The sequence below is a fragment of the Rhodnius prolixus genome, unplaced genomic scaffold, assembly GCF_049639745.1.
Source record: "Rhodnius prolixus isolate KJV_2025 unplaced genomic scaffold, Rpr scaffold_17, whole genome shotgun sequence".
NCBI classification, from domain to species: Eukaryota; Metazoa; Arthropoda; class Insecta; order Hemiptera; family Reduviidae; genus Rhodnius; species Rhodnius prolixus.
In genome coordinates, this window is record NW_027411626.1 from 1,252,734 (window position 1) to 1,273,264 (window position 20,531).

At 32.4% G+C, this 20,531-nt stretch overlaps 2 protein-coding genes across 3 annotated transcripts in view; one reads left to right on the forward strand and one right to left on the reverse strand.

The window, feature by feature from the left end:
* The window catches only part of Miga (mitoguardin), a 236,717-nt gene that overhangs the window by 2,845 nt on the left and 213,341 nt on the right, over positions 1-20,531 (forward strand). The window lies entirely within an intron of this gene.
* The window catches only part of LOC141459676 (protein unzipped-like), a 125,869-nt gene continuing 106,099 nt past the window's right edge, over positions 762-20,531 (reverse strand). For both annotated transcript variants that reach the window (XM_074139024.1, XM_074139023.1), the window contains exons 2-7: positions 9,667-9,859; positions 7,982-8,162; positions 7,481-7,715; positions 6,870-7,201; positions 6,548-6,747; positions 762-5,980 (exon numbers count right to left, since the gene is read on the reverse strand). In XM_074139024.1, the coding sequence (XP_073995125.1) occupies positions 5,667-5,980; positions 6,548-6,747; positions 6,870-7,201; positions 7,481-7,715; positions 7,982-8,162; positions 9,667-9,859 (1,455 nt within the window). In that variant the 3' untranslated portion in view covers positions 762-5,666. The remainder of the gene's footprint in view (positions 5,981-6,547; positions 6,748-6,869; positions 7,202-7,480; positions 7,716-7,981; positions 8,163-9,666; positions 9,860-20,531) is intronic.

The following is a 20,531-nucleotide window of genomic DNA, read 5'->3' on the forward strand; positions in this document are numbered from 1 at the left end:
AAAAGTAACATCATAAATGCAAATAATTAATTTTTACGTTGGTAAAACGTTTTAATTCTGTTGGTGCTAGTAAAATGGTTTTACATTAGCGAAGGAAAAGAATCGGCTGAGAAGTGCTAAAGAGGGTTTAAATTTACTTTTTTGACAACCGCGAAGAATACTTATTGTATTTCATCACAGAAAATGTACAGTAGATTTCCCCCTTTGAAGAAAAATTCTAAGCACGTTTTAGCTAAGTACGCGTATGCGCCATTTCTGCGTTCGTTGTTGATCTGTTAACGCGAAACGGTTTTTTTGTGTTCCAATTGTTTGCAGCAATGGTTATAGGTAGGTTTACCATAATTACGAAGAGCGAAACCGGGACGCAGAGGAGGAAGAGGCTCATTTTCCGTTTTGCTTTTCGCTTAATTTGTGTTTTTCATATTTGAAATGCAATCAAAATTATTAAGAACTGAAAACATATTAGTTCAAGTTTGACCGGGACCATCCCGGTCAAACCGGTACGTATGGTAAGCCTAGGTAATACAAAACACCTCCGGCGGCTTTGATACTTATTGCAAGAATTGAATTTCAATCATGCTCTTTTTTTTTAAAAAAAAATATTTCTTTCAATGGCGTCACGAGATCATGAGGGCATTTGACCAAAATTCCTCTTACCTTTCGATTTTTTTTTTTATTCTACTTTAAAGCCATGAGAAGAAAGCTCTCCTGAAGCAGAAATACTACTTTAGGGAGTCCTACTTCTGGAATAAAAAAAAAAAATAATCCACAGAAAATATTTACCAACTTTTAAAATACAACAACTAAATTTTACATAATACATAATTAATGTAAGAGTTGTATTTAATTTCGCTTTCTTTTTTAAAAAAAGCATCCTTTAATATGAAGGCTGTAGATCTTTTGTTTTTCTGTATGTGTATACCTGTAAATACAATTTAAATTGAGAGATAAAATAGAATAATTTATCTATTCCACAATCTATTTTGGTAATTTACAAAATATGAAGAGATATTTGTTCTTCAAATCTAAATAATTATTATTAACACTACTTAACATTAATTAGAGACATCTAAAAAATGTATGTTGTTTTAAATAGATCTATGTATGTTGATTTTTCCATTTATTTTTATTGTGGTAGCCTTGGACCAAAAAACTTATAAAATTCAACACTATTACTAACTAGACGGCAGACACTACTACAACTTTATGTTTGTACATATATTTTTGTTTTTACTTTTTTATTTCACAAGCGAAAATTTCTTGGTAACTTCTTGTTATTCTTTATATTTTTTTATTAATTCTGTGCAATTCTTCATTATTTTACTTTTTTTCTGCATGGATCTATTTTTTTTTCTTTCTTAAATATGTTATTGTCTTAAAAGCAAACTACCACAACTTAGAATCACTTCAGACTTGTATTTTTTTTACCCTTCTTAAATCAAAATGAAAGGAAAGAACTAGGATAATATTATAAACTAAATACAATATGCTACTAACAAAAAAAAAGATAACAAAAATATGTCCGTCTGAAATATGCATTTCCAAAGTAAGTGTGATTAAAAACAACAGTTTCTAAGTGTTGTAACAAGGCGACGGTATCTGAAATCTCGTGCGAAAAATGTTGCTTTTCATGGGATGAAAAGGAATATCTTCTTAATGGACTTTTCTTTTTTTTTTTTTTCATCTTTACTTTAAGGCGGCCGTCTTAGGTCATTGGCCAGACCAGAGAGAGGCTTTTTTTTTTTTTTTTTTTACTGCACTAGCGGCTTAAATCTAAGAATTGGTCGGTGGCAAAAATAAAGCATTTTTTTTTTTTTTTTGTAGCAAGGGGGACTATCTCGTAAACTTTTTCCCCGATTTAGTTGTTAGCAATCAGCGTTTCTTTGCACACATTTGTTTTATTCTAATTGGTAACCAGATTTACAAGCTGTCTTTCCCCCTCCCCCCCCACACACACAATGACAATCGTTTTTCCTTGGATCATAATTAATAATAGAATTTTACAAACCAAAGCCAATGGATGAGTTAGCCTAAGTGGGGATACAGAAACATATAATGACCGACAGATGGCCAAATCCCATCTATAGTGAGTTCTTTGTAAAGGAGTTACACAGACCTGCATGTACTCTCCCCATTATTTCGTGTTTGGACGCTTTGTACTCCTGGTAGGATGTAAAACTGCTCTGCAGAGGAACCTCTGCATAAACCTTTCGATAATAAAGAAGGGGATATATTCCATTGCTAATTGTTTGCCTCCCAATTCTTTTTCAAGTTCATCATCGATATGAAAGTTTGACTAGCCTCCTAGATTTATCGATCTTCTTAAAGAGGCCTCAAGAATACTGAATTTTAATACGAGATTAAATAGCTTTTTTTTTTTCTTTTAAATTATCCACTGTTACGCTTTTTTGTCACAAATTGACGCCTAAAAAATGGACATTATGTTCACACAATATTTCAGAAAAGTCAGCCCCACTACCAACTTAGTCGAAAAATTTACAATCTAAACATTTTTTGTTTTTTTTTTGTTTTACAATACATTAACTACAATAATTACTACATATACATAAATTGTACAAAAATAATATTTAAAAATTTATTATTTTTTTTTTTAGGCATATTATACAATCATTTCTGTGCAATCATATAATTTTTTTCTGTGTTTTATAATAATAATTATTTTTTATATACTTATAATAATGTGCTATACATACTCAAGAATTATTCAGACTTTATTATAAAAAACTGCTAACTATTGGGAAAAAATTTAAATAAGGATAAAAAAGAAATGTTTTCAATGAATTGACAAAAAAAATATATAATATTTTGTGCTAAAATTAATATATAAACAAATTTACATGAACTAAATTAAAAAAAATAATAAAAAACTTCCCATTTCTTTTGAAAAGAAAGAAAAATCTTCTTCAATCTTTACACGGATCTTTTTCCACCGATTCTTCATCTTATACATTTTTTTACTTTATTTCTTTTTTTTTTTTACAACTTAATACTAATTTTATTTTATTTTTACATTTATCAAAGGATATACAATATATACTTTTTAAAATAAAGATTACAATCGTAATTTTTATTTATATTTTCATTAAAGGAATGTAAAAACATGATCAAAATATTCTACTTAATAAGATACTTAGGAATTTTTATCGTATTTTGGGCCAAGTGGTGGGGGTAACAAATCTCACGATCAAAGCTTTCATTCTTTCCGTGTTCATTAATAATTTTTTTTTTTTTTTTAATTTACATCAATTGATTAATTCTATTCAAATATTATTATTTTATAAAGCTTTAAAGACTATTATTAAGAAAGTAAGAGATTATAGATAAATGAGATATAGAGAAATGGAAAGAAGGTTTTGAAGAATAGTTATTTAATGGGTTTCTAAACTAGTTGTTTCATTTTCTTATAAGATCCTTCTCCTACTTAATGACTTTTGCTTAAAATATGACAACTTCATTGCGTCAAGTCAAAAAAAAATAGTTGAAAGTTTTGTCGTAATATAAGTGACGTAATAACAAAGTTTTCCATACTAATTTCCACACTATTAAACAGTTCACTACTTATATATATATATTTTTTAAATTTATTGAAGATGTCTTCAAAATTGAAGAAGCATGATTTTCGTCTATTTAAAAAAAAAATTTTTAAATCCAACAGTCGATAATCCTAGAGTTATCTTAACTCGCCCAGGACTTGGTAGAATTTTAGTTGGAAACTGTGTGCATGTCTATCTAGTATATTCACTTCCATGAACTTGATGTGTTGTGGGAGTCCCCCGATATTTCTTTCTGGGTTTGATAAAGAAATATCAGCAGATCCGAGTGCTCCAAGCCTTTTGTGAGCTGGACTAATCCGGAGGGCAAAAAAACTTATCTATCAGACTGAACGAGAGAAATTAATTCATTAACTAATAAGAGACTAAATCCAACAGTCGATAATCCTAGAGTTATCTTAACTCGCCCAGGACTTGGTAGAATTTTAGTTGGAAACTGTGTGCATGTCTATCTAGTATATTCACTTCCATGAACTTGATGTGTTGTGGGAGTCCCCCGATATTTCTTTCTGGGTTTGATAAAGAAATATCAGCAGATCCGAGTGCTCCAAGCCTTTTGTGAGCTGGACTAATCCGGAGGGCAAAAAAACTTATCTATCAGACTGAACGAGAGAAATTAATTCATTAACTAATAAGAGACTAAATCCAACAGTCGATAATCCTAGAGTTATCTTAACTCGCCCAGGACTTGGTAGAATTTTAGTTGGAAACTGTGTGCATGTCTATCTAGTATATTCACTTCCATGAACTTGATGTGTTGGGAGTCCCCGATTATCTTTCTGGCTTTGATACAGAAATATCAGCAGATCCGAGTGCTCCAAGCCTTTTGTGAGCTGAACTAATTCGGAGGGCAAAAAAAAAATGTATCTAACAGACTGAACGAGAGAAATTAATTCATTAACTAATAAGAGACTTAATTACGGACCAGTCCCTTAATGGATACCCAAATCAAAAGGGACACCATATTCAAATGAAACCAATAAAATTCTGTTCACAAAGCTGTTGATACAAATTGAATGGCCCAGAATGGATGACCTAAGAACAACTCTCATGAGCCCTAAATTTACTTACGGACCAGCCCTTAATGGATACCCAAATCAAAAGGGACACCATATTCAAATGAAACCAATAAAATTCTGTTCACAAAACTGTTGGTCCAAATTGAATGGCCCAGAATGGAGGACCCTAAGAACTAATCGTGAGCCCTAAAATAAAGAAATTATTGGTGATTTTTTAATAACTGTAGCCCAGGTACAATGTTCTAATTCTAAAGCCATTCGGTTTATTTTTTTTCAGGCATTACATATTTTACCAACAAGTCATTAAGCAAGGAATAACCTATACTTTTTCTTTTTTTTTTTGGAAAAAATGAAAAATGGACACAAAGCAGTTATACTTACACAGTTATTCACCATTTAAAATAATTTTATATTGTCTGTAAAGGACGATCTAAAAAAGTGTTTATTTTTTAATTTTTTTTGTTAAATTTACTTTTTTTTTAATTGAATAATGATCTAAATGTTTAGAAATTGTCGCTGCTAGCAATCCTTGCCTTTATTTATTTATTTGTTCTTAAAAAACTTTATATCGTGTTTATTTTTGCATAATTTCTGATTTTTTAAAAAAATTATTGTATAAAGATAATAAGAATAACTACTCCTTTTTTTTCCCTTAGATTATTTCCTAATAACAGACAAGTTTAACAACATTAAAAACTCAAAATACATCTGTATGTTTGTTTTTCAATTTCTTTTAGTGGCATTTCTACAAAATTTGTTTTCATGAAAAGCCATTATTTTCTGCCACTATCACAAGATTTTCTTCTTCTTTTTTTTTTTTAACAGAAAATGAAAATTTTTTTATTTTATTATACACAGAACAAAACTGGGTACCTTTATTTTTACAAATAAAAATTACAAAAAACAAAAACAAAATACGTGTTTTAGGCAGAAGGTTATAAAAGAGGGCAGTGGTTATCTCTTAAAATAACATTCATTTTATTTGTAGAACTACATAACAGAAAAAATCCATTTTGGTACCCAGCTGGTTCTTACTAAAAAAAAAGAAAAAGAAAGTAGTTTAGTTTTATTTATCTTAAATGTTGATTATCCTCAACAACAATTTATACCCAGATGCTGTTAAAATTGCTGTTATAAATGGATAACAGGCCATAACAATAGTTCCGCTATTTCCAGTTCCGCCGGCTGCTGTTAATACGTTTTCTTGTCGTTTTAATTCTTCAGCGCCTTCATCGTTCATCATACTGGAATTCTCACCTTTAGCCCCATCAGATCGTCCACCTTTCTTTGGTCCTTCCTCAGTGGTTGTAGTACGTGCCGTTGTTGTACTGGTAGTGGTTGTAGTTGTTGTGGTTGTCGTAGTTGTAGTAGGAACCAAAGACATATTTCCTGTTGACAAAAATTATTTTAGTGTGTTTCAGTTTATTACGTAAGAGCAGTGCAATGAGCGATTGCATTAAGGTAAAATAGAGAACAGATTTTTCAACTCCTTTCACTTGATTAGAAAGCAAAATGTGGTGAAAAGGCTCACATGACTTTTACTAGTAATCTCTAAGTTCTAAGTCGCAAATTTTCTTCCAACTTAAGTACTTTTGAGTCATACTTAATTCCTTTCGCTTTAAAAGGAATCATTGCATCCATTGCATCTATAGGTAGGCTTACCATACGTCCCGGTTTGATCGGGATGGTCCCGATTTGAGATCCCAGTCCCGGCGTCCCGGTCAAATTTGAACAACACCGACATCCCGGCCGATCGTTCCCCCGCGCTCACTTATTAATATGTTTTCAGTTCTTAATAATTTTGATTGCATTTCAAATATGAAAAACACAAATTAAGCGAAAAGCAAAACGAAAATAAGCCTCTTCCTTCTCTGCGTCCCGGTTTGGCTCTTCGTAATTATGGTAAGCCTATCTATAGGGATAAAAATATTATTATTATAGTCAGAAGTCACTTACCTATAAAATAGACTGGACTAAAAAGTGGTTTTACATCTATCATGGCCATTTCTCGACGAATTCCTTGTACAGTCCTGGAACGATGTCCTCCGTCGTCGTAAACAGCGACCAGTTTAGCCGTATAAGGAGTTTCACTTTCAGTATCATTTGCTACCAGCGTAACATTAACAGCAGTTCCTGGTAGTAGGTGGACTTCGACTCTGGAAAAGTTTAAAGAAAAATAATCTAGAAAAGAAAATTTATGACTTTTACCGGATGTAATAAATTATTTATACAGTTACATATATAAAAGAAATTTCTATCACTTATAAGATCTCCTTACTTATAAACATCTTTTCTTTCTTCAAATTCCGGTATTCCCCATTTGATTTCTTCCATCAATGAACCATTCTGATGTCGAATAATGGTTGGCAGTCCTTTGAGTATGGCTTTACCTTGACCCCAATATAGTGAATAATTGGATTCATATGCCATCATTGTATCTATTGTGGCAGCATATGGATTTTCATTTTTCAACAAGGTTGATCCTAGAATTTTCTCTTTGTTGGCAATATTTTTACGATCCATGTTATATCTTATTACTGTCAACTCGTATCTTATTGGTTCAGTTTCAACTAATACTTCACCATCTTCAAAATCTTTTTCTTGCTCTTCCTATAAAAATAGAAAATAATATAACTAAATAAAAAGCTTTACTTCCATTATCTCCCAAATTAAGTCGCGGAAAGGCGGAGGCGACTATCGAACGTAGTGACTATAAATTTTTCATATTAATCTTTAAATAAAAGGCCTAGACCTGGAATGGAACTCAGTACCGCAATTCATTGTTAGCTTTGCAGGGCTTCGCCTCTAAAACCGCACGGTTATCTTGGTGGCGCCTATGTAACTTAATTTATATACTTATTTAAATTAAATTTCTACAATAAATCATACCGGCGTTATAACCAGCAACCTTCCAGAAGCTCCGCCAAAACCTTTAGCCACTTCTAATTTTCCAAGTAAATGTACAAAGCCTAATTTTTTCTCATCTTCTGGATCCAATAGTCCTTTTCTTCTAGCTATATAAGATTCTCCACCATAAACCGAACCAATTGGTATTCCAGTGAATCGATCCCATCGTACCCAGCTTAATCGGGCACCAGCTTCAATGTTTTCTAGAATTTCGTATCTGTAAAATTGTAAGAATGTTATTATTATTTAATTTGCATACGTTAAAAGTAATGTGTTAAGCCTAGATGAAGTAGCGTTCACTCTAATCTACTTAATCATAGACAGAATTCTAAAGTGTACACACACACATTGAATTTCTCTTACTACAATCTCTGGAGGCTGATATAGAGAAACATTTTTTTTAAACTACACCTCAAAATTCCAATGATCCAAATAAAACAATGTTTTTTATTTACAAACGAGGTTATCAAAAGAGAACCTTACTTTTCATAAGTGTAAACATGTCCATGAATAGAAATTAGACAAGCTTGTTTGCCAAATCTTAGTTGTCCCGGGACCCAGACTCCATTGTGTCTAGCTCTGCACACATAAACCTTCCTTTCAGTAACCGGTTCTTGTTTTTCAACAGTATCTACAGTATCCTCAGGATTCTTGCCGTATTCATCTAATAAAGAAAAAGAAGAAGAAGACGAATAAAATATTATGTAAACAAATTCGAGTTACAGTTTATTTAAAACTATCAAAAACAATACTAGTTTCATGTTGAATGAAAAGATTCTTAAGCACGTCAGATCTACATACGTAAAAATTTCATACGGAACTGTTTTTTTTACCAAATCTAAGGATGCATTCTTAGTATCGCAGAATATTTTCTATAGAATACTTACTTACTTATTCTCTTCCTCTTCTACCTTGCAGTGTAGAGGATTGCAAAAAAAGTTTCCATCCGTCCCTATCTCTGGCCATTGTCTTGGCTTTGTTGACTGTTATTCCAGTCTTATTAAGGCTCTCTGTCACATTGTCCGACCATGTCGTTCTTCTCCTTCCTCTCGGTCTCTTACCCGAACATCTGGCTTCATAGGCTCGTTTAGGATGTCTTGTGTCCTCCATTCTGTTCATATGTCCAAACCATCTTAGTTGGGTGCGCATAATCCGCTCCACCACTGCTTCGCAACCCAGATTACTCCTAATGGTAGTGTTCCTTACGCGGTCCCTTCTTGTTTTTCCCTCAACTCTCCGGAGGTATCGCATTTCTGCCGCTTGTATGCGGTTTTTGCTATTTTTTGTTAGGGCCCAGGACTCACCCCCATATGTAAGGGTTGGGAGGTATATTGAGTTGAATATCCTAAGCTTAGTTTGCTTAGATACCTCTCTTTTGCTGACAAATTTTTTATTGATGGCTTGGAATAACTTCCCCGATGCCGCACATCTTGAGTTAAGCTCGTCTTTAACTCTACCATCCGAGCTAATCAAAACTCCTAAATATTTATAAACACCTACTTGTTCCAGTGTCTTTCCTTTTATTCTTATCTTGTGTCTCTTTTCCGTTCTGCATACTACCATGGTTGTACAAACAAATTCGAGTTACAGTTTATTTAAAACTATCAAAAACAATACTAGTTTCATGTTGAATGAAAAGATTCTTAAGCACGTCAGATCTACATACGTAAAAATTTCATACGGAACTGTTTTTTTTACCAAATCTAAGGATGCATTCTTAGTATCGCAGAATATTTTCTATAGAATATCTGCTCTTAAATCTGTTTTTTTTTTTTTTTTTTGACATTAATCAACATAAAATAAGGAAATGCAATAACCTCGAAAACTTACTAGCTGGAAATAAGATTGGCTTTCGTCGACCAAATTTTCCAGAAATTTAAAAGAAATATCAATCACATGTTTTGCATTAAATTTATTATTTTAATTTAATACAAGTATTAATAATTAATTTTCGACGTCTTGAAAATACAGAGACGGTAATAAAATTAAACAGTTTTATGTAACTGTAATAATGAAACTTGGATATGTTTTATTATCTAATTAAATAAACCAACACATTAAGTATTCCGCAAGAAAAGTATCAAGTGAAATATGTTTCACAATACCTCTTTCTTCATTATTTAACTAGGTTAGGCAAAAAAAAAGGAATAATAAGCATTTTTACTTACTTAAAACTCTTTCCACTGAACCTTCAACAGCCGTATCACGGTGTTCACCTTTCTGTTCTGAAACCCATCTCAGAGTACTGGACGTAACGAATTGATTTCCATACTTAGAGCGTATGTGAACAGCATCCTCACTGAAACCTTCGCTGCCACCAATCAACACTATCAAACTAACCGCCAACAGACGGTTCCACATCTGTAAACAAAAACATTAAGGTTATATAATGTTATAACATTACAGCAGTGTGCTAAAGATACAATTTACATTTTTTTTAAATTTCTGTCAGAGAAAAGAAGGTTATGCTTGGATGAGTTTTGTCTAGCAAAAACTGTGTGATTACTTATCTCGAGATCTACATTTTTTTTTTTAATTTAAATTATGTTGGAAGGGTTAATTTTGTTTTTGTTTGCTTGCGTATTTACACATCTTGAAATATTTTTTTGAAACCTTTTTATGGCCCAGAAAAGTGAATCATTTCTACCACGCATTCTGATAGTTAGTATATTTCTGGGAGAAAAGAAAAACCATCATATATCTTAGGAAACTCGATCAAAATGTCCTGGCCATCCAAAATATCTTAGAGTGGCACCTGAAATATAGTAAACTGCAGCAGAAGATACGGCTCCTGAGTTATCCTGCTTAGGACCATGGTTGGAATATACATACATATAATAATAACAGGCTTCCCAGATAAGTTATCTATCCCAGAATGAGTATCTGTTTCTGCACAGTTCTTTCGGTTTTTTAAGGGATAAAAAGTCAGCTTCCAGGAGTGAATCTGCTACCCAAAAATTTTTTTATAAAGCCTCTCTTTTTTAATGAACAATAAAAGAGAACCATGTTCAAAGAATAATTAATGGTGTTTTAACTTTTTATAATACTCGTAATAATTCATATGAAATTATCCTATTTTTAAAACATTTTCTAACCTCTATGAGGGTTTAAACAATTTATTCTATTCTTTATACTATTTTAAATAAATAAGAATAAATTCTTTATTGAATCATCAAATTAGGCAAAATTATATTTTATTTAATATAATTTCTATTTTTTTTTATTGTCAACTTTTTTTTTCTATGTAAGATTTTTAACTGAACCCTTTATTTTGCAGGGATGTCAGGGTCCCAGCGTCGATATCGCAGGAATGGTTGAGGGCGTCATGAAAAAGGCAGATAAAAGGCGACTTGGACTCTGACTCCTCTCGTGTCGCAATAGTTCAACGAATGCAAAAAAATAAAAAAAAATCTTAAAAGTTCAAGAAAGCGTGTCTTTGAAATTTTGATGTTAGTGTTTTATTGAAAGGAATTTGAATTTTCAGTAAATTAGAACTATAGCATTTGAAATGAAATACGGAATCATAAGAAGAGATATTATTTGTCTTTCTGTACATTATTTTGTTTGTATAAAGTATAAATTGTACGAACCCTACTTTTTTTTTTAAATTTAAAAAAAATTATTATTTATATATCTTCAATGCAAAATCTATTTTTAATGTTTCTCGCGATTTTTAGTCAATTACTCTTCGGGCACCTTGCGGGTATCTTTGAACAAGGACCTCCATTTAATTGAGGCCACTCAACAATCGAAAGAATTGTAATGCTGATTGATTTTTGAAACTTTAGATCCATTACTTTAATCATAAAAACCATATCATAAAGATGGATGATAAAATGGCAAAAAAATGAAGTTTGGCATTTCAACTATTTACGCTAGCATTGTCGGCATTCTTGAATTTAAAATTGAATGAGGGATGGGGGGGGGGTAAGCAGAAAAGATGACAAATGTTTATGAATGGAGTAAAAGGATGCAATACTCTTTGTTCTTCACTTTGGAAGAAGAACTGGTTTCTGTGGAATGATCAAGGCAGCATTGGGATCAGATCTGACGACATTGTGTCTGCCTTCTACAAGTATAATTTTTTTTTTTTTGTTCAAGGTTAAATTCCTTTTAAGCTTACGGTATTTACTTATAAAATTTATCAAATACTAAATTTGAACCCGAATTAAAAAAAAAAAATATATAACACAAATTTTCTTCTTTTACTGAACATTTAATTTATAATTAATGTTTGCCAAAAAAAATTTGAAAAATGTACATTACACTGAATTGTACCTTACAATGATGCCAACTTTCCTACAACGAATTTCCCAAAACAAAAAAATTTAAACCATTTTCGAGAAAGTGAACAAATCAATTGAGTAATGAAAGAAAAAATAAAAATATAAAGCAAAGGTCTAAATTTTCAATTAAAATTCCACAAATATATTGAAGAGAAAAAAAATCAAATTTAATCAAGTCAACACTGATATTTTCCTAGTTGATTTTTGTAGAACCAAAAAAAGAGTTATTGGATATTCTTTAATTTCCTCTCTGTAAAAGAACCGGAAATCAGCACATTTCCTTGCACAATCGGTAAAACTGAAAATGTAGTAGAGTTGGTAGATTTACTGTCCCACATTAAAATTAACAAGAGTATGAGAGATGAAAAAACAAACAGTAATTGGATAGTTTACACTTGAGTAAGCGCATCCTACGGGAACCTGCATTCCAATTAAAGAAAAATACAAACTTAATTAAATGAATAGAAAGCTGGTAATGAAATTAAAGATTAACGGGGAATAAATCTAATAATAGTAAATAAATATTTAAATAAAATTTATAATTTTTTAAAAAATTATCGATAATTAGCAAATTTACTGAAGCGAAAATAAGCAAATACGTTAAAAATGTTGAGAGAGACATCTATCAGTCTGAAGCGAAAATAAGCAACTACGTTAAAATTGTTGAGAGAGACATCTATCAGTCTGTTTTTGAACGAAGTTAACTGCTAAGCACCACTTGGATTTTTTGGCGAAGTAGATACCTGTATTTGTACTGGTAAAGATTAAAACCGACCTGGAAGATACTGTAAGCAGCTTTTGAAAAAGAAAAATACTGAAGATTTATAAGCAGATGTTTTAAACGACGTTTTTTAAAAATCTTGTCTTATTTTGTAAACAAAAAAAAACAAAATGCGTTATTATTTATAACCTATTTTTAGGTTATGAAAAATAAAAACTTAATGAAAGAAAAACAATAACTATAAAAATATGAGGGCAAAAAAAAAATTGTAGAACAGTTCAATCAAATAAATAACAGTTGGCTGTATTCCAGTTTGGGACAGATATTCCTTCTTGAAACGGCTGCCCTAGTTTAGAAGTTTCCCACTAACAATAAGACGGCGATCTTCTATGAATGGCGGCTTCAAATAAAGCTGTTTGTCTGGAAACTATCGACAATCTAGAACTAGAACTATCATAGAGAGATAAAAATCTGTTTGGAACCAGTAATACGAATTTCTCTTTCACTATTTTGAAGGTTCTAGCTTCTGATCGTTTGAGTAATATTTAAAATTCATAAAGGAAGCAACTCATTCACTCTCACGGAAGTACCCGCAATAGAATTTGCGGAAAGAAAAATGTTTCCGGTGGAAGTTGTTGAATTATGGTGTTTCTAATCACTGTACAAAGACAAGCAGTTTACGAGGATAATTCTAAAAGTTACAGTGGCACTTCCCGTCAGCTGATATCCAATTTAATTTCAGGAATTGTGTCGCACATTTCATTCTTATTAATATTATATAGGTGGTAAGCCGGTACAATGTCCAGAAATGGCACATTAGAGGGAAATTCAATCCCACATTTGATTCTTATTGATATTATACAGCAGGTGGTAAGCCAGTGCAATAAACAGAAATGGCACTTTAGTGGGAAATTTAGTCTCACATTTGATTCTTATTAATATTGTACAGGTGGTAAGCCGGTACAATGTCCAGAAATGGCACATTAGAGGGAAATTCAATCCCACATTTGATTCTTATTGATATTATACAGGTGGTAAGCCAGTGCAATAAACAGTAATGGAACTTTAGAGGGAAATTTAGTCTCACATTTGATTCTTATTAATATTATACAGGTGGTAAGCCAGTGCAATAAACAGAAATGGCACTATACAGGGAAATTCAGTCCCACATTTGATTTTTATTAATATTGTACAGGTGGTAAGCCAGTGCAATAAACAGAAATGGCACTTTGGAGGGAAATTCAGTCCCACATTTGATTCTTATTAATATTGTACAGGTGGTAAGCCTGTACAATAAACAGTAATGGCACATTAGTGGAATGTCTGAACAGATCCTCTTCTCCCAGAAATGCCCTTAATAGAATTTCCCTGGAAAAAGTAAAAGTTATAGATCTACTAATCGTGCATAATTAGCTCACTAAGTATAAAGAAAATCGTAACAGCTGTTTCCGGTAAAATCCTAAAATAAACTGAAAAAAAATCTCTTCAAGAAAGAGTTACTTCCGGTGGACCGATTTTGACTAAAAACGTTTTGGGGGGGGTAGTGGGGACTCAATGGACCTCCTTTTGCCCTAATATGGTTAAAAAAAGAGAGAGTAAAAATACTCGAATAATTTCGTGTATACTAGATTAATACTTGATTTGTTTCATTCAGTATTTCTTGCGTTGAATTGAATGATTGAAGTTCAATTGAGTGAGATGAGAGATGTGGTGACGTAATAGAATTCTGATATGGAAGTCTTTAAATTGGTTGGTCACACTAGAAGGCTCTAATTCAACTCCATTCATATCGTATTTTATGAATGTGACATTACAATAAATTATCTCTACAAATATAGATACCCATCTAGTTTGTTTGAAGTCTAAAAATACATCACTATTACAGGCTAAAATATGGTAAAAAAGGCTTACTCAATTTGTGTACACTAAAACTCTAAAAAATAGGTCTAATCACAATTGTTAAAAAGTAGTATGATTTACTTGTATTTGGCCCACTTCTTATGTCGTAATTACAAACTATGACTTTCACAGAAAGCTGGAGAATGACGTACAAGGTCTCTCAATTATCTCAAAAAAATTTTCAATTCAATTTTAGAAATCAATAAAATCACAACTACAAAACAACTACCGCGCAATATTTCATCAAAATCACTCAAAGTTGAATTGGATATAAAAAAAAAAAAAATAATAAAATAAATAATAACAAAAATAATAACAAAATAAATAATAACAAAAATAATAACAAAACGAGAGAAAACATTAACATCTAAATTAGTATTTCACAAACTAAAAAAAAATTGACCGTTCAAAAGTATTTGCACAACCTAGAATGAATATGCTCATATAGACTAATTTTAATTATATTCACTAGAAAAGTCAAATCTAAAGTTGTTATTTGTCATTTTTCATTTTCCATTGTCATTTGTTTATATTATGTACCAGTCTTAATAGAGCATGGCATCAAAACAGCCGAATTATCCCTCACAACCCGAGAAAAATCGTTTTTTTTAAAAGAAAAATGGTGAAAACCTACCAGGAAATCGGAAAAATTTTGAATTGTGCTTTCTCACAGTGCAGTACGTAATTAAAGGATACGAGGAAATGGGGGAAATGCTTAAATAAACCAAGAAAAGGTCGACCAAAAATTGTAACGGCAAGAGAATGTCGGAACATTATCCATGAGGCAACAATAAATCCATCAACGAGTGCTTGGCAATTGGTTGAAAAGGTGGAAACGACAAAAGAGTGTAAGCTTTACTACTGTAAAAAGAGTGCTTAATCAAGCTGATTTATAAGGGAGCGTTCCTAGGAGCAAACCATTCATAAAGAACTCAACCGGAGGAAGAGGCTCGGAATTCGCCAAAACCTGTTAAACATGCCTATAGAATTTTGGCAAATGTACTACTTAGTGATAAAAGTAAGTTTAATGTTTTTGGAAGCGATGGTAAGAAACACACTTGGCAAAGGCCAAATCAAGAACTGAAAATATTGCATGTTAGACCAACTGTCAAACATGGTAGAGTGCATGTTTATGGTATGGGGTATGTGTGGCGTGCAGCGAAGTCGGCAAAGTGGTACAGATTCATGGCAATATGACAGCAGATGGCTATGTGATGAGTATATTGCGCGACAACTTACAAGAGCAGTGCTGAGAATTTGGGCACACAAAACTACTTAAATCTTTCAAAAGGCTAATGATCCACAAAACATTCAGCTAAGAAAACAAAAGCGTGGCTACTGCCAGAACGTTCCCATGAGACTGCATACACTCCCCCACAATCCCCTGGCTGAAACCTAATTTAAAATGTGTGGAGTATTCTAGAGCAGAAGGTGCGCAAACATGCCATTACGAACAAGGGACCGTCTGGTTGAGGTTTTACTCGAAGAATGGGAAAAACTTGATTCCAATCTTAAAAAACTTGGTTTATTCAATCCCTAGAAGACTTCAGGCCTTAATTGAAGCCAAGGAACTTCATACTAAGTACTAAAATTAAAATTCTGACATCTTATTTGCAAAATAAATTTGTTGTGCAAATACTTTAGAACGGTCAATTTTTTTTATTTTCTGAATTATTCATTTACATGATAATGTTTTCTCTCGTTTTGTTATTAAATGTACATAAGTTGAACTAAAGATTGTAATGATAAAAGTTTTGGGATCCTATTTCGTGTACTCATTTAGAAATAGGAAATAATTCACTTGTGCAAATACTTTTGGGCGCCACTATAAATTACAAACAGTAATTTATTAATTAAAACACAAACATAACCTTAAAACTTGTAACCTTTATTTATTAAATCAGCTGGTTTTAATAAATATCTCTCTTTTTTTTTTTGTATGGAGCACCATTTTAATTTTTTTTTTTTTTTATTAAAATAATATTTTACACCAATCGACTGACGCCCACAACAACTGTCACTTCCAATAATAAAATGTCTACCCATTTTTCTGTACCTCGTTGTATCCACAGTAAAGATTATTTTATTTACGGTGGAGATTGGGTAGGTTTTTGCTTGTATTTGACAGATATATTCAATAATCCGTTTTAATTTTATTGGATCAAGTTCCTGTTTTTTTTTTAATAATTGTTGGTAATGAAGAGTCGATATTTTATTTTTTTTAAAATGTGAGGCGACAAATCAAGTAGAAATCAAGTCGTATGATGTATTTATGTTCTATTAATAATACGTAATACCATTGTGATTATGACGTATTGTGATTGCGTCACATTTTCGGAATCGAGTTTTTTTTTGAAGCCCCATAAGTCCCAAAAAAAAAAGTAAGTGGTTTTTACACATTGTTCTGTTCGTGTAAGTGCGTCTGTCTAATCAACTTAGGAGATTTAGACTCTAAGGCTTAAGATCGCAGTAAAAAAAATCAAGAATTAAATTTAATTAACTTTGTAAAAAAATGAAAAATAAATACGAAATGCATTTTATTGTCTGGCCAGTATCTAATTCATCTAGTGGTACCACTTGAAACTGGTCCAGTCTCACTCTAATAAAGATTATATTGAACTGCAGAGGGTAGAAAAAAAGAAAAGTATATCAGCATGATAGAAAGACGAGAATATGAGGTCTTCCACAAAAAAATAGTGTTAGGCTGGAAAAAAAAAAAAAAAAATGCCTTCGGTATGTGCAGTTTCTTACATCCCACTGGAAAATACGAATATTACAGTCGTATTTGAAAAACCTCTATGGCATTTATGTATTCCCATTTCAATACTTGCGAGAGTTGACAGGATAACAGAGATGAACCGCTTTACTAGAAAAATTCTATAAAGACTCTTTATTTTTAACGGAGGGAAATACCAAACCAGTTCAAGATAATTTTTTTTTCTTTTTTTAATTTTAAATTTATAATTATCGTTCTAAAGAATTTTATGGTCGAAATTATTTTTAAAAACAAAAAAAAAAAAAGCAATAAAAAAAAGATGTAATGATTACGAGGGTCGTTTGAAAAGTCCGAGCAAAAATAAAAACTACTTAATTTTTTGGGGTAAACCTTTTTTATTTTTCAACATAGTCTCCTTTTAGGCTTATACACTTCGTCCAACGCTGTTCTAGTTTGTTGATCCCTTCCGAATAATAGGATTTGTCCAAGTCTGAAAAATAGCCATTCGTTTCTGCATTCACCTCCTCGTTTGAATAAAATCTTTTTCCCGCCAGCCATTTCTTCATATTGGGGAACAAATAGTAGTCCGAGGGAGCCAAGTCTGGAGAATAGGGGGGGATGTGAAACGAGTTGGAACCCTATTTCCATTAATTTTGCGACCACAACTGCTGAGGTGTGAGCTGGTGCGTTTTCGTGATGGAAAAGGACTTTTTTGTGGGGCCAATCGTGGGCGTTTTTCTTGCAGCTCGGTTTTTCAAACGGTCCAATAACGATGAATAATATGCACCTGTAATAGTTTTACCCTTTTCCAGATAGTCGATGAGGATTATTCCTTGCGAATCCCAAAAGGCAGTCGCCATAATCTTTCCGGCCGAAGGAACGGTCTTCGCCTTTTTTTGGCGCAGATTCCCCCTTGGTAACCCATTGTTTAGATTGTTCTTTGGTCTCAGGAGTGTAGTGATGTATCCATGTTTCATCCACAGTGACGAAACGACGCTTAAAGTCCTGCGGATTCTTCTGGAACAGCTGCACACCGTCCTTGCAACACTTCACATGATTTCGTTTTTGGTCAAGCGTGAGCAATCGCGGCACCCATCTTGCGGATAGCTTTGTCATGTCCAAATGTTGATGCAAAATATTATGTACCCGTTCATTCGAGATGCCCACAGCACTAACAATCTCACGCACCTTCACTCTTCTGTCATCCATCACCATAACATGGATTTTATCAATGATTTCTGGAGTAGTAACCTCAACAGGGCGTCCAGAACGTTCAGCGTCACTTGTGCCCATATGGCCACTCCGAAAATTTTGAAACCACTTATAAACTGTTCTAATCGAAGGTGCAGAGTCACCATAATGTTTATCAAGCTTCTCTTTAGTCTCCTGAGGCGTTTTGCCTTTCATAAAGTAGTGTTTAATCAACACACGAAATTCTTTTTCGTCCATTTTTTGAAAATCACTCGACTTCCTCGATTCAAACGAATGCCAAACACAAAGAAATAGACCGATCTGGCTAAAACTTGGTGTGTGTTCTTCCAAGAGATGCTACTAACTAAACATAACCTCGATACGCGCCAGTGGTGCTATCTCTCTGACTTTGCACGGACTTTTCAAACGACCCTCGTAAGTAATTTTTCTTCATTCCATTAAAAATTCCTATGCCCCAAAAAATTTGAAAAATCTTGGTTTCATTTAATTATTTTTCATTATCTAATCCAAAAAAAAAAGAAAATTAAAAGAAAAACAAAAAACTAGTCAAAAAAATTTAAAATGAAAAAATAAATCAATAAAAATTATAGGTATTTATATTTTCATTCTATTTTACACTAACCCAGGATTAATACCAGTAAAATTCACTAGATAGTGCGGATGTTTACTTTCCACGATTTTGTAAGCTAAGTTGGAAGGTTATTTTTCTATTCGTATTCGTTATGTTGACTGCTAAAGATTATTTAAAAATTGAATGTAAAATTGATTTAAAGCATCATTGTATTTTTTTTATTACTAAATTATTTTAATCTGTTCGCGTAAATTTTTTAATACATTAAAATGTATAAAATAATTATTAATACATAGTTTTAAATTTAAAGCCTAACTGTGCTATTCTAGGAAGATTGTTTATCACATCTTTACTTTGTTTTTGTTTTTTTATCATCTTACGCTTCAAATTTTTCTTACTACTCTAAGAAGAAATAGTAGAATTTTGCAGATTTCAAAATGAAGTTAAAAAGATCTATCAGTAAAAGGTACCACTTTAATCGTTTTTTGTTCTTTGTTTTTGACGCAAATGTTTTTATTGAAGTGCACAATTGTAATGTTGAAATCATGTATCTTTCTAGTCGAACACATTCAAAGTTAAGTCGAAAATTTTAATTACTGTAATAACGAGAGGAATAAATGCAACGTTCTAATTAAGCATTTCTCACAAAGCTTAATGTACACAATAGAGTAAATTATTCTCTCTGTACTGCATTAAATAACATTCTCATTAAAAGAATTAACTGCAGTATAAGAATAAACTTAGCTTACTTGAGTTAATTTTTTTTTTTTAAATTAATTTATTATATGGATAAAGTGGAAATTTTAATTAATTTATGAAGATTGCATTTGCCGCCATATTCATTAAGAGATACAAACAAACGCGTAAGTCACTTTGTTTGATAAAGTGTAAAACGCACTTTGGCGTGAGTTGCAGTAAAATTAATGAGCAAAAAACAAAAAGAGAGGGATGAGAAGTTGGGAGGAATAAACGGGACTGGCTGGGGCTTTCACGGGATGAAAACTCTTGGCGCGCAACAATTTGGTGGGAGTTTTTTTTTTTTTTTATTAAGTGCTTAAGGGGGGGGGGACTTTACAATAAATATACTAGCTGCTGTTTGTTTAAACTAAGCACGTATATTCGAATATTTTATAATTTAATTTTGACCTTAAGTTACAGTAAGTCCAGCAAGAAAACAAAGAGTGTGGGTCTAACTTACATCTGTTCTTTACAATTTGGTCATCACTTCTGCGGGTGTATGAATACCGGATATATCGACATGTCCCACTTCGGGGGACGGATTGCAGCCACTATCAACTATCTTGGGGGTATTACTGGATCGTGGGCTGACCATTACCCCCCACATAAAGGACCAGAGTCAATAAAGGTAAGGCAACCATTCGGCGGGGTACTATTCCCGCTGTTCTGCAGGGACTCCAAACTGTCTCCAGAGAGAATAAACTCCTCTTGCACAAGGTAGTGGGATAGGCCTATGTTACTTTATGCTTGTCCCTCTCCTGGCGTCTGGACATGTCGATCCAATATCGCCTCGTTGCAAATAATCCAAAATAAATTCCTCAGACTTGTGACAACTTCTCCCTCGCTACACCCGTATTATATAGACTTACACTCCCCCAACACCAACATGG